Consider the following 16,134-nt stretch of genomic DNA (forward strand, 5'->3'; position numbering starts at 1 on the left):
CGTTTTTGCAATCGCAATATCAGGTATGAGAAACAGAACAGTACGACAACTGACCCAGTTAATTTTATATGGAAAGTTGGCAGTAGAAAAATTTGGTTAGAAGAGTTGAGATACCCACTTCAACGAGAAGATCCCAATTTGACTGTGCTGTCATGAGTGAAGAAGCATTGAAAAATACAACAAGTTAAAAATAGATGAGGCTAAAATTTTTAACAAGAAGATGCCGATGTAAGATAACCCTGTTGGAGCAACTGACAAAATTTTTTTGAAAACTCTGGCGATTTACTAATACAAAGAAATCATTACCAAAACCTTCCTGGCCGCAACAGGTCATCAAAGCCGGAAACATGAGGTTAATTTGACCAAAGATTCAATCAGAAGACTCAATTTTGCGTTATGTGTTGGAACAGCATTCATCGGTACTAACACTGCTAATCTATTCCCTTATCAAAAACTAGGTTTATGAGAGATACCCATTTATCAAAATGGTTTTGCAACGGCTAGAACTCCAATGTCAACAACTGATGTTAAAATGTTCTAATAGAATTCCATGAAATTATTGCCGTATGTACAGTATGAGTTCGCTAAGTTATTTCATGGTATTTGATCTTACCAGTACTCAAGAGGCAACTGATGACTTCACTCAACCCGAGCTCACAAATTCATCATTGTCTGTTGAACTCAAATTCGATACAGCGTTAGCTCCTTACGTTGATTTTTCAAGTCTTGGAGAACAATTCTCTACAATCTACATTGACTACTCAGCAAAAAACTATCCAAAAATGTTCTCCCATTGAACAGTTAAAAATGGACGAAGATCAAATTCTGCTTCAAATCAAAAAGTGAAAGCATTTGCAATTTAGGCTTCATGGTGTTTTTGCCGCAGCTTATTACCCCTCGGATTTGCCAGTAAAAAAATTCATAATTGTAAAAACATTACGCTACCGTTCTGTTGGAACCCACCGGGTAGCGGTAGCTAAACGATATGCATATCTCATGTTAATTCCTGCAGATCCCTTGGAATTACCAATAACCACCTACAAGCATGTTTTCTCCCGGCTATAAACGTGTAATTACATGAAATTGATGATAGATATTGTGGAACACAGACAAGACACTTAATCTCTATTTCAGTCTTCAGTGGCAGCGGCTTTGGAGCTCTGGCTTCAGGTATTGGAAGAGTATCTCTGCCATTGACACGCACTAAAGAACCAATCAAAAGACTCATTGTTGCGTTATGGAACAGCATTCATTGGTACTAACAGTGCTAATCTATTCCATTCTCCAAAATTTGGTTTAAGAGAGATAACCCTTTGTCAAAATGGTTTTGCAACGGCTGGAATTCCAATGTCCACAACTGATAACAAGAGGTTATACTATAATTCAATGAGTTTATTGGCGTATGTAGAAAACGGCCGGAGAATGAATTCGCTAACAGATATATAATCGTATTTGATCTGACCAGGCAACTCATGACTGCATTTATCCAGAGCTCACAAATTCATCATTGTCTGTTGAACTCAAGTTCGATATAGCGTTTGCTCTGTACACTGAATTTTGATTTCGTGGAGAAAAAATATCTACAGCTTGCTCAGCAAAAAAAGGCATCCGAAAATATTCTCCCAATGAATGGTTAAGAATGGACGAAGATCAAATTTCACTCCAAATCAAAAAGTGAAAGCACTTGCAACTTAGGCTTCGTTGTGTTTACGCCGCAGTTTATCAATCCTCGGATTTGCCAGTAAATACAATCATAGATGTTAGCTCATCACGCTCCCGCTGGTTGGCACTAGCTAAACGATATGCATATCTCATTTTATTTTTTGCAGATCTCTTGGCATTACCAATAACCACCTACAGGCATATTTTCTCCCGTCAACAAAAGAGCAAAAACATGAAAATGATGATGAATATTATGGAACATAGACGAGATACTCAACCTCCATTTCAGTTTCAGACTCAGAACTTTGTTGTTTGCCTTGCATAGTTTTGATCATTGCTTCTAGACCAAAAAATGTCCATTTGTACCTTATGTGAATGAGTTGTAACTACTTTTCTCTGTAAAGCTAATGGAATGAAAAGGAATTAGGTTTTCAAAATTACCACATTTTAAATCTTTGAGTTTTTAGAATACTAAAGTTTTGGCAAATAGTTTGAAGTCTGCCGAACAAAACTCACTTGACCACTCAGTAAAATATGCATAATTTAGTAGATGGAAGCGGAATGCTCGCCAAGCATTAACTGACAAAACCGTCTCACAGTCACATTGGGATTTTTACAAGAATGTCTGCATTTTGTAGAAGTAGCAATTGTGGTGCTGTGGTCATGCTCTCGATGCATGATGTAGGATAATATTTCCTGGTTTAATTGAATGAAGAATGAATTGACTTCGGCATATACTCCACAGCAAATTGTAGTTGAAAAATAATAGAACCCCGTTCAAAAAATTTTTTGAGTAGGCAAAACAAGTAACTTGATACAGTTCACAAGACAGGCAATTGTCGCCGGAACAGACAAAGAATCAAAAAAATTATCATCGTGTTTGCCAATTTTGTATATAACATATCAGCGATTAGAACGAAATGCGCAAATTTCCACAGATAACCGTAGGCATAATTCTCTACCGCAGAAATTTCCGATTTCTGACAAATGGTGCATTTGAATGGTTTCGGAATTTCATGAAATGTTCGGGACCAGTCTCGTACATAACGTCAATCATTTTAATGATTAAAACAAGAAAACTAGTTGACTAATGAATCACAGAAGACATTAAGCAACAATGAAGCTTCATTTTGTTCGCAAATTTGGTTGACTGTGTTTTTAGTTTTTGGTTTTTTAGCACGGTTTATTAGTGACTTTCCCCATTAATTTCGCAAGAACTTTAATTCCTCAATTGATTCGGGTTTTAGAAGAGAGGAAATTAATCCAACAGGTGTATCAATCGTTCAATAAAACAACAAATCGAATTGACTTCCCATGTTGACGGAGTAATTTTTCTCATTGAACTCCCAATTAACCTGCTCGCTCTCACGCTCGAATATTTGCAGTGATAGATAAATACCACTAGTATTGTAAATTGTGTCAGCAAACCTCATAAACTGTTTTTCGCTCATTGAAAGATTCAAATGGAAGTCGCTTTTTCAGAGTTTTTAGTAAAAATTGCTCCAATTATTTCAAACTGACTGATCTGAAATATATGCGCAGAATCATATGACTACAATCAACAGAGTCCAAAATTCATTGTCAACAAATCACACCATCCGACGCCTTCCTGTTTGGACAGTGCAACACCTGAACAAACCAAGATTTGCCCTGAAGTGGCGCCAGTGTTCTTTCAATGTATGTACAAAACCAAAGCTGTAACTGGTTAAATACCCACTCATCAAAGCAATTAAATTTTTGCTTGCTTAGTTTACTTGCTTATATACAAAATGCGCTGCCGACGCGTGCATATCTGAACAGTGCTATACTTGAACAAACAGAACTTTATCGGCGCCAGTTTTTCTTTAAAGTGTAAACAAAACAAGGAAAGCTGTAGCTTGTCCAATATTTAACCATCATAAAAGTTTTTTGGTTTTCGTGAAGATGGAAGTTCCGAAAAAGAAATTTGGCTTGGGAAACTTTAAAAAGTTCACCATGCTGCCAAACCTCTTCAATGGCTTACTTATCCAAAGTATTTCAGCATCTTCCACTCACTGATGCAACACCTAGGCGCTAAGCATTAAGTACCAACAGACAAAATTAAAGTCATTAGCAAAATTTTATCGTCAACAATGGATAAGCTGCTTCAACATAGGGAAGCTGTTTTATACATTACAAGAAACTCCCGATCACTCATAGAGATTCCCACATTCGGATATGACGTAACAGTATTTTCAGACATGACGCAAAGAATACGCGTTCTTCATCACAAACAAATAACGAAATCATTCTACATTACTCTTAACATTCCGCCGTTTCTCAGTTCTTATTTATTGATTTTGTTAGCTAGAGTTCAATTTTCTCCAATTTGAGAGTAATTGTTCACCCTTTTTTTTGATAACCTAAATTCGTTTGCTTTTTCACTGCCAAGATATCGTTTCTGAAAACCGATATTCAATTTTTTGTTACAAATCATATACTGCTGAAATTTCTCTTATTTGAAGATTTTGGCCGCTGAGTTCTGAAACTAAAAAAAAATAAACGGTTGGCAAACTCGAACTAAGATTTGTACGTGCCACAATTACAAGAAAATTTCATTGTTGAAGGAAAACGATGACAAAAACAGAGGTCTATGGCGCAGTGATAACAGCTTTATTATCCCTGTATGTTATATCAAACCAATTGTCAAATACACACAGCCCATTTTTTCAGTATATTTTAGCACGGTATTTTTCAGCTGACAAAAACGCTCGAAAAAAAACTCAGCAGTTACTTATCCTCCGCGTTACTATGGTTGCATCACGCCTAGTAAAACAAAAATGGAAGAGGATCTAACGAAATTATTGAAGAAAACCAAAAAACTGTTCAAAGATTATGACAAAAATTGAATCGAAATTAGGGTAAACCAGCTCGGGTAGCTGCCAAAAGAGAAGCAGATATCAGAATTCTGGGTCTTTGATCAGTCAACTCAACTGGATAATCTTTAAACAAAAACGCCTGAAAAACAGATTCCCTTACTGTTGACCAATTTCTTAGATGAAAATGACACTCCACATAAGTCATTGTTAAGCTCCAGTGAAGAAGGCTATGAAATTCTCTCTTCTATAAAAAACATTTTGTTAGTGTCTGTAAGTGCTTTTAGTTTTATATTTATATCGTTTTGAAAATTAAAAAAAATTTTATGCAATATTTTCGTTGATCATCTCCGAACACAATTTGAACCAAAACCTATCATTTCTTCACTTTTAGCATAGCTCTATTCCGCACTGAATGTAACTATAATCCGCAAGCAAGTTATTTGTAATCCCCTATTATGCCCAGTTCACTGAGCGCTTTTGTGCATCTAAAAGTCGTCTAAAGTTTAATAACACACCAAATAGGGCCCAGTTACATCTGCCAAAACGTTTTTGAAACGGAGGTCGACAAAAAACATGAATGTTTCGCAGCGTAATTTGCGGTCAACATATCATCAATCGCTAAAGATGAATGGAATGGTTTCTCATTGAAAACGATATTTCTTCTCGCTATTTTTGTGCTATATTCTCTTGCTTTTATTTTTTTCATTTCAATTGAGATTGTACAACATATTGGTAAAACTAAACTTAATTGAGACTTAACATGCCAAAACACCAGTCAAAAGACACTTGTGATTAGACACTCGCGAATTGAATCAACTCAAATGAAAAAGTTTTATTTGTTAGTTTTATTTAGAAACTTCTCATTAATTGAAGTAAACAAGAAAAAACAGTTCTCTTTTCAAATGTGACTATTTGCCCGGAAATCCCTCTAAATTATCTCGGTGTTTATCTGTGAATAGACTCTTGTCAATGAACGCAAAGTCATATTGAGTTAACTCAACCGTAAAAGTTATATTTTTTAAAATCAATTGGAACGCCTTCAACAATTTAAATTAACAAGAAAAAAGCAGTAACACTTTCAGATGTTGTGATAACCCTGACTATAGGGTATAATCGTGCTGTGAATCCACGTAGATTTAGATGTATGGATTCGAGGTGCGAATCCAAGCTTCCAAAGTTAAATGAATTGTTACTTTTAGAATTAGCCACAATCGCGGTGCGAATGTAGGCAAACTAAATGAGGTTGGATTTCTCCTTCAAATCCGCTAGGATTTTGTCTAGTGGAAAAAAGATTAGATTACGAACAACTGAATTCAGTAAGGAGATTCAAAAGAATGAATAGTTGAGTAAAAGTGAGAGGTGTGAACGGTATGAAATAATGACTTTTTAGTCGGCGGTAATTTATAGTTATTTTAACAATTACAGATTTGTAACAATTCAATAATTTAACAATGAAAGTTTGAAACAGTTTTAGTTTAAATTTGGTTCACCGCATCAAATACACTCATGCTAACTTCCCTAGCGTAATCTTCATAATTGTACTCTTCAGGAGACCAAGTTCCCACTGGTGGTGGTGCAGAGGGGCTTGCAATTGTCAGTTCATAATCTGTATCAGGAACTGGCGGCTGTGTAGCTTCTTCCTGAAGAATTGTCTCAATCACAGGATTTGTTCGTTTCGGTTTCTTGGAAACCGGAGCTGTTGAGTCGTCACTGACCGAATTGACCGAACTTTCAAATCCGTAATACTCTGGGGCTCGTCGGTTTCGTTTGGTGCTGGTAGTTGATGGGGATGTGATTGAAGACGTTACTGAAGGGGCAGCAACAGACGATGCATTCGATGTATTCAGGCTCACCGATGTGTGACGTGACCGTTTTCCTCCGGCTTGGGGCTTTCGTCGTTTTCTTGCCGACATTGCTTTCGATATATTGCTATTTGCAGATGACACGCCCGATGCTGCATCTGACTGTGTCGGGCGGTGGCGAATTTTGATCTCCCCGCGAAACTTTTTCTTTAAATCCTTCGTGTGCTGTGCAATTTTTTCTTCCGTTGTTTTTTCGTATGGTAGGGGTCTACGTTGCGCGTATTGCCATAAATCGGTGTTCCGTTCGGCGCGAGTACCGAATTTAGCAAAATCGCTATTGCGAACACTAACTTCGGGTACTCCTGGTTCTTTGATGACGGTTGTCGTATCCGATGTACGAACAACCGTACTTCCTGGAGCCAGTGTTTCCCAAAGACCGTGGAGGTCTCTTTTTGATCGTTTAGTCACCTTGCGGGCGAGCTTCAAGTCCAGTGACTGTTCCGATCTGGGGATGGGATTATTTAATTTTGGGTGTAATATGAAGCGAGAGACAGATTTGTTGTGTTCGCCGTTGTAGCGGCGTCCGGCGTCAACTTGGGCTCTTTGCATAGCCTCTTCAATCAGAATGTCGCTTCTGTCTCCCGTCACCCATCCATTGTCGTCTAGGTAGTCCTCAACAGGGACAGTATCGGCGTCTAAATAGTGGTGAAGAATGTTTTCATATGACAGATTAGATGATTTAGGTGTTGTACTTATATTACTTAGTGGTGTGTTTGGCTTTCTTCCGAAATGTGCTTGGAAAGGTGTAACATTTGTAGTCTTTTGTTTACAAATACGTAATTGATATACAATTGACTTTATTGCTTCTTTAATTGTGAATGTTTTATTTCTATTGTCTAATTTCATGCAGCCTAAGCGTCTTTTAATTGTTTGTATCAAATGCTCCACTAAACCTATGGCTCTATGATCGTTTACAGGGGCAGGTAGTATGTTAATATTATGTTGTTTGCAAAAGTTTTTAACTTTATAACCTATTAAACATCGCGCTTGATCTAGTCTAATATTTCGGGGAACACCGTGGATTTGAATGTAATCATCTAAAAATTCTGGTACATTTGGTCCATTTGCTTTATCAAATACTTCTACAGAAGGATATTTGGAAAAACGATCAATACATGCAAGAAAATAGATATCTCGATCTTTTTCATTGGTGATGGGACCTCCAAAGTCAATTTGTATTTCTTCATTCGGTTCTGTACATGGCAATAAAGGTTTCCATTTAGACGCTGGAATAACAGGTTTAAGATTCTTACCAATATCAGTGCAAGGCTGGCACGTGGCCGCTTCATTTAAGATTTCGGGGTGCATGTACGGCCAGAACGCGTATTGGCCAAGCGTGATCATCCCCAAACTTCCCGGGTGGGTTAGATGGAGGTTTTCCAGTACCGCGTCTTGTATGGCATGGGGAATCGCCACACCCTCGTCTACACAGACGCATCCTGACCGGACGTGCAAGTCTCGCCAGTACGAGAATAGATACGGGTTGACTTCCTTGCATCTCTGGGGGTCATCTTGAAGTATGCAATCCCGTACCTCCTTCAGAACTGCATCTTTGCTTGTCAGTACTGCCAGGAAGCCTTTTGTGAACAACTGTGTCAAGTTGTTCTCAAACACCTCTTCTTTGGACAATTCTACACTAGGGGAAGGGTGTCCGTCATTTGAGGATCGAGTCGTTCCTGAATTTGGAGTAGATTGAAATGTCACTCGGCTGTGAGTAGGGGGAGTTTGCGGGTTTCGGCTGTGTGAAGGAGAGCTACTCATTTTGTGGTTTTCGATTACGTGGATATGAGTTTGGTTTGATTTAGTATTTAATTGTGGCTGGATTTGAGTTGGATTTGTACTGGTATTAGAATGAGTTTGCAATTGTGCTGCGTGTGCAGAGTATTTAAGAAGCAACTGATTTGTATTTCTATTAATGGCAGAAAGCAAATTGGAATAGTTTGTTGAGCGAGGATGTGAGGCACGTGTGGAATGTGTGTTAATGACGCTGTTAAAGTGTTGTGATTGGCAGGTTTGTGGTGTGGTGTTTACATAAATTGCTGCAATTGCGTCACGAATGCGGTAATTGTTGCTACCGCAAATTCCTCGTCATATTTGTTTGTAACTTTTGCTTTTTGATTCGGTTGGCGAGAAATATAATCTACCAGCCCCATTTTTGCACCAGGAATATGTTCAATGTTAAAGTCAAAGGGTAAAAGACGATCAATCCAGCGCGTTAATCTACTATTATAAGATTTATTTGATCTATGTTCTTTCATAATTGAAAGTAATGCTCGATGATCTGTGATGATTGTAAATGATTTGCCAAATAAATAATATTTGAAATATTCGACGGACCACACAACACCTAGTAATTCAAGTTCATTAATGCTATAACGTTCCTCATTAGAGTTAAGGAATCGAGATGCAAATGCAGCTGTATGCCAACCTGTAGGTGAACGTTGTTCTAATGCTGCTCCTAACCCTGCTCTAGAAGCATCGCATTTGATCCGCGTTTCCAAGTGAGGATTGTAGTGTGTGTTTTCTGTGGCGTTTGCTACTCTATTTTTAATTGCTTGGAAATGTGTGACATGTTCAGTGTTCCAAATGAATTTTGTGTTCTCTTTTAATAATGGACGAAGAGGATGACATAATTGGGATAAGTTAGGAATAATTTTTCCAAGGTAGTGTACAGAACCTAAAAATGATCGGAGTTGTTTTAAATTTTTAGGTACTGTTAGTGATGCGATTGCCGCTGTTTTTGACTCAAGTGGAGCTATTCCAGATTGACTGAATTTATGTCCCAACCATTCTATTTCGGTTTTTGCAAAATGACATTTAGGTAAGTTGATTCGTAGATTATCCTCATCTAGTTTCTGTAAGCACTGATAGACAAGTTTTAAGTGGTCTTCTTTGGACCCACGGCTAACTACTATAATGTCATCTAGAAAAAAGTAATCATTTTTTAGTCCGACTAAAGTATTGTCCATTACTTTATGGAAAGCTGCTGGCATATCAGTTAAACCGTAGAAACCTGTAATGAAACGATATGTTCCCGTTCTCTCACCGCTAATAATATTAAAGTTACAATGTCTGGCCGTTTCCGGGTCTAATTTAAGTTGACTGTATGCGTACTTCAAATCCAGTGTGGAATAATATGCTGTTTCTTGTGATGCGGATGTATTCAAGTTTTGTTGAATTGTGTCAATTAAATTATCAATATTTGGCATTTGATATTTGTTTTTGTGAATAGACTTTGAATCTTTGAAAATTTTTGAATCTAGAGCTAATTTAACTGTTTTATCTCTTTTAACTGTAATGACTATGGGTGAGATGAAATTTTTGTCAGAACAACTGTTTAATTTTATGATGTGTTTTTCATCAAGTAATTTTTTAAGTTCTATATTAACTAGTGGTTGTAAATTAATAGGTACTCGTCTTCCTTTTTGATGAGTAGTTGTAAATTCACTATTAAATGTTGACTTTACTGAATGTTTTAAAGATTTACCGACACGGGTGATGAGTTCAGGAAAGTCAAAAGAGATCTGCCTCTTAATTGGGCATTGATTTTGATCAATGTTTGCCACTTGCTTTGATTGGATTACTGAGAAACCTAGCTTTGGGAAAAGGTCTCGTCCAATGATCGGTCGGTGACCATCTTCAACGACTGTTACATCAACGTCTGTGGCTATCCAGTCATTACACTTTATTGATGTCTTGATTATACCTACTATTTTGATTATATCATTGGAGAAAGTTTTTAAATCGTGTATTTCAGGAGACTGTATCCAATAGCTATCTTTACATTCCGATACCACTTTGTCCGCCAGACTTTTGTTAACGATCGTACAAACACTTCCTGAATCCACCAATGCTTTCGTGCTTGTATTTCCAACTCGAATGTCCAAATTTACGGGCTCTACCTCACGGGTGTCAGTTTTATATGAAATTGCCGCTACACAATTATCATCGTATTCGTCGTAGTCTGAGTCATAATTGGCATCGTATATGCTCTTTTGTTGTAGGAGTTTGCTAATTTTATTTACTTGTCCGGTTACTGATGTCGAGGTGCCTACTGTAGCCGCTTCCGATATTGAGTCATCTACATAATTTACTCGAGATCTAGGTTTGCTAGCTTGTTTTGGTTTTCGACAAACCTTAGCGAAATGGTTAGAGATTCCACAATTTTTACATATTTTCCCACGGGCGGGACAATTTTGTCTATGAGAGGGATTCCAACCATACCCACAATTTGGAGAGATCGTCGGTTTTACGAACTGATTTGTAGATGGTCGGTTTCTATTCCACGATCCTTGGACACTGTTTATCGAATGGACTTCATTAGTTGAATTGGTTGTTGGGGTTCCAGAGATTTTTAGTTGCGTTTGTATGCCCATTTCGATATTGATCGCAACTTCGAGAGCTTTTTTAGCTTCTCATGCTTCTTTTAGCAATTCTCTTTGAATTTCTCCATCTTGCATGTTAGCGATAAACACATCCCGTGTTATCGATTCCTCGTGGCTTCCTAAATCACAATTTAGGGAGAGTTCTCGAAGGCACCCGTAGAACTTTTCCACTGGTTCTCCTTTCATTTGTTTTCGAGTTAAGAGTGTATATCTGTCAAATGTAATATTCCTTTGTTTGGTGAACACTTTATCAAGGCATTCCCAAAAAACTTTCGTGGTCACTCTGTCAATTTGACTACTTGGTTCTTGCGAACCAAAAATTCGTCTCCCTTCAACTCCCAGGCTTAGATACGTTAGGGATACTGCTTTACTATCGCAGTATTTCCTAGGCTTTTCCCCACATAGTATGCCAACAAGTTCTGCTTTCTGACATCGGTTGAGCCATGAGTTTTTTAGCTGTTCATTCCTAGTGCGTCTGTCTCTTTCGCTTTGAGCTGTGCTGTTTTGAACGTCCTCCTCGTAGATGGGTTCTGGAGGTAGGGTAACTTTGTCTGGGGGGTCGTCAAGAAGAGTATCGATTGATATTCCTTCTTTAGCCATGATGGCTAACTTTAGCATGACCTGCCATCTGTCCCATTGCAATGGAGGTTCCAACGTCGGTTTTTCCCAAAAGGGCTCGATTCCCAAGATTGCGCGTTCTTTTGTAGCTGACTGCGCCATGTGATAACCCTGACTATAGGGTACAATCGTGCTGTGAATCCACGTAGATTTAGATGTATGGATTCGAGGTGCGAATCCAAGCTTCCAAAGTTAAATGAATTGTTACTTTTAGAATTAGCCACAATCGCGGTGCGAATGTAGGCAAACTAAATGAGGTTGGATTTCTCCTTCAAATCCGCTAGGATTTTGTCTAGTGGAAAAAAGATTAGATTGCGAACAACTGAATTCAGTAAGGAGATTCAAAAGAATGAATAGTTGAGTAAAAGTGGGAGGTGTGAACGGTATGAAATAATGACTTTTTAGTCGGCGGTAATTTATAGTTATGTGAATACTGACTTTTAGTTTTACAAGGACAAGTATAAATTAATTAAGTACATTTTAATAAATGAGAACTAAATTATGGTACAACCGTACCACAGATGTGATTGTTGATTTAGTTGTTGAGTTAAAGAAAACATATTGAATTAACTCAACCGTAAAAACTTTTTTTGAATCAGCTGGAAGACCTTTCCGTAAGCTTTGACTACAGTTTTTCTGTAAGGAGCTTTTCAACCTCTAAGGACCTCCAAGGAACTTTTGAAGGACTAACAAGTGTATTATCTTTCCGTTGTTGTTTCTCTTTGGTTAAATACAGTAATGCTCATAATCTACTTGAAATCATTTTTTTTTTGATTTTCTGCTTTCAGTCTCGCGTTCTGACCACAAGATCACCTGGAGTGCTACTGACTGTAGCATCGACCACGTGAGCCTCTGTACTTTCTCTCCTCCAAAAGTAGGCAAGAATGAAGTGGCTGTGAGAATGAGCGCTTCCATGGGTACTATTGAAAACCCCTACTACGGATATTTCTGCCTGGACGAGACAAGAACCAGCTGTTATCTACTCTTTGTTGTAAGCTTATTATTTCCTCCGTTAACTGTAAAATATGTTTCCATGTTATGACTAAATTGTCATCAGCAATAAAAAAGGTAATGGCAGCAATAAAAAATAATTCATCATTGCTTCTCCGTTGAAGACTTTTTAATCAGTTATCGGTCAGTACCCATTCGTGACCAAAAATTATAATCACCGCAACGCTTTTTTTTACAAATTGAGATGGAAAAATTGACAGAATTTCCGGGATAAAATGCACTCAAAATAAACTTTAGTCTACATTTGGGCCATATATGTTTCAAAAAACTATACAGAAATGGAAAAAATTTCGAGTGACATTTTAATCATCTATTTATTTCGATTTATTTTTCAATTGAAATCACTTCAAATCTAATCTTGATCTCATCTTAGAATCTGCGGTTAATATTTGGGAGAATGCTACCTGCTGTGCAAGGCATAATGCCATAAATAAACAATCGAAAAATCTGCTGCTAAAGAAATCAAAGACAATTTATTGAAAAAACCTTCAAAAGTTACGTCATAATAAACTCAAACTTTTTTCAAAAATCTGGAAAAAAATCCAGTAGAAATTTAAACTACCGACTCTGTCTTTAAAATTCCCTTCTGCTCCCAAGAGCAGGATTTGAAACAATTTTTAGGCACTATTCAAGTTTCCTGGAATTATCATTTATTCTATAATAATCTAAATGCAATTTTTATCGGAAAAACAGAAAAAAAACTGTCTAATGTTCATGCAAGTAGCTCCGATCAGTAAATAAAATCTGTTTCGACAGGGATCTCAACTAGATATGAACTCATAAAAACTAAAAAATCCCAACTCAATTTTGATCATGTAACTATTATTTACCATTAATTCCATTAATTGTTACGTTTGATCATAATTTATTATGCACATAATTATAATTCAGAAAATTTTAAAATATATAAATTTTATATATATATATATATATATACATATATATATATATATATATATATATATATATATATATATAAATGTATGTAAGTATGTATATGTATATATATATATATATATATATATATATATATATATATATATTTATATGTATATATATATATATATATATATATATATATATATATATATGTTAACAAACATATATATATATATATATATATATATTTATATATACATATATATATATATATATATATATATATATATATAATTGTATGTAAGTATGTATATGTATATATATATATATATATATATATGTATATATATGTATTTATATGTATATATATATATATATATATATATATATATATATATGTGTGTGTGTGTGTGTTAACAAACATATATATATATATATATATATATATATATATATATATATATATACATCATAGAAAGATTTACAACAATTATATAGAAAATTTTATACTGAATATTGTGAAGTACAAAATCTAGATATAAGCAAAAATTAAGAACAAAATCTGAAACAAGCTATTTTGGCCGCAATTTTAGCATCAGCATATAAGAAGTCTGATTTTGGTAATTCGGAAAAAAAGTCATTCAATGCTTTTCATTGAATGCAGAAACTTTAAACTGTTATCAACTAATTACAAAATAATGCAATACAGTAAAAAATTGTGAGAAAAAAAGGTGTTTTGTTGAAATCAGACCGTTCTTCTCATTTTCCGCTGTATTTGTAGTTATTAGTGCCAATTAAAATATTGTAATTAAAACAACAAAACGCGAATAAAATCTTCACCAGAAAGAGAAGTGCTTATTTTTTAGCTTCGTTCTTTGCAAAAAATTGTCAAAATTCGTCTCAATAACCAAAACTTTGATCCAAAGGATAAATTTTGTCAGAAAATACACTGTATTGACCCGACGTATAGAACGTGTCTAAATTTTTTACGCCGTATTTTTTGGTTTTCAATCAAGTTTGCGGCATCGAGAGCAAACCTTTTCTTTTTGTTCCCCAATTTGTTCAGCCGTTTGACCTAAGCACATGGGTGGTCTAAATGTTTGACCTAAATGACATTTGTGTTTGACCTAAATGCGGATCATTTCTTTTTGAAATGCCACTTTTTCACACGACATACGCTTTTTGGTGTGATTAGCCAATTTTATTTGACTTCAAAAAAAACTTCATAAGAAGTGAACGGATTCTGAAAAAACGGCGACCCAATACATATCAGTTTTTGTACATTATAAAAACTGTTATTAAGATATGTATCTAAACAATGTTGAGAAATGGTAACAATTTTTTTGGATATGAAAAATAAGGAAGGCTACCCAAAAAAGTTTTCTTGCTGCGTTAAAAAAGGACAGATAAAAATTTTTTTTGAAAAAAAAGAAGATTGATTGTGGCTGTGGAAAGCATCAGAATTTCAGACATTTTAATTAAATTACACATATTTGACATTTGATGGAAAGTACTGAAACATTTTTGGTGAAACGTTTGATAAAAAGCACTGAAACAGGGACTTTGTTTGTGTTCTCTTTACTTGTAATCATCATTAAAGGCAGCTAATCTTGGAGCCGATATGCAATTGGTTTGAGAGAATTAGCCCTCAAAATTTTAATAAAAATCACTTCCAGAAATCATGCATCGGAGAAAAGGCTAAATTAATTACATAAAAAAGGACAGTTTCTTTGCTAACATTTGTACGTGGTTTTTGCAGCCAGTGAAATGACAAATTGTTAAAAAAAACTTAAATATTTTTTTCAAAATTTTTTCAAATTTTCTTCATATTATTCGTCTAATCAATGTACATTTTTTGAGTTATGGATTTTTTTGCCATCCAATGTAACTTTAAACGGACAATTTGATACTTCAGCGGAGACTTTGATCCCGTATTTGGTTTTGATATTAGCACAGGCTGCAGAAACATGGCCAAGATGCATGTAGCTGGATTAAATGAACTAATCCTTTTTCAAAACAGGGAAAATAAAATTTACTACAACATAAATTGTCTCCAATTGTCTTTATTATTTTGAAAAGTTTTTCTGATTACTTAAAATTAGTGCCAGCAACAGGGTATGTTTTCGGTGCTTTTTGGCATTGAGAATTTTTGTTTTGGTATTTTTGCTAAAACTGTTCTGCCCATGTCTAAGAAAAAACTTTCCATGTCTATGAAAAACAAGCAGTTTCATTAGAAGCATTTGTGTGCCACAGTTTTGAAGATGAAAATTGGTTGGTCGCTTTATTTCCACAAAAATAAACTATTAAAAACTTGCTAAATAAAAGCACTCAATACTGATTTTGTATCCGATGTTTTTTGCTAAGCTATCAGTAAAAGCAAATTTAAGCACTTTGTCAAAACTTGAAAAATATAGCTTTTATCTAGCTTTTATTACAACTGAAGAGGCCTTGTCTTTTTTCTCGCTGAAACCTGACGACCCGAGTCAAAACCAAAAGTCAATGCGAGACAATGGTGCGTCTTGCAATTACATCTATGTTTAGTAAGAAAATGTGGCTCAATATTCGCAAGATAAACAAAAAATGTTTCAACAGTTGCAGGTACAAGAAATGCGAAAAAAAGTATCACAAAAAACAAAGAGATCGTTATCTAGATCTACCGTGAGAAAATCAGAAAAGAGCCTCCACGCCATTTCGTTGCTCAATTCTTCTATCAAAATATTTTTCTTCTATTTTTTTTCTCGTGAAACATAGATTGAAAATACGTAGACAGCAGAAACCTGCCTAACGCGAGTTTTTGAAATTCAGATTTGGCTTTTTAGAAACAAATTCAGTCTGTTTATAAAACGTTCCTCATGAACCTCATTTTTTAAACAGTTAGCC

The 16,134-nt window shown here is 35.5% G+C and overlaps 1 protein-coding gene across 2 annotated transcripts in view; it reads left to right on the plus strand.

The window, feature by feature from the left end:
• LOC142335079 (uncharacterized) overlaps positions 1-16,134 on the plus strand; it is a 96,094-nt gene that overhangs the window by 77,514 nt on the left and 2,446 nt on the right. For both annotated transcript variants that reach the window (XM_075383418.1, XM_075383419.1), the window contains exon 8: positions 12,153-12,355. In XM_075383418.1, coding sequence (XP_075239533.1) covers positions 12,153-12,355 — 203 coding nt within the window. The remainder of the gene's footprint in view (positions 1-12,152; positions 12,356-16,134) is intronic.

The sequence above is a fragment of the Convolutriloba macropyga genome, chromosome 2, assembly GCF_964194025.1.
Source record: "Convolutriloba macropyga chromosome 2, txConMacr16.3, whole genome shotgun sequence".
NCBI lineage: Eukaryota > Metazoa > Xenacoelomorpha > Acoela > Convolutidae > Convolutriloba > Convolutriloba macropyga.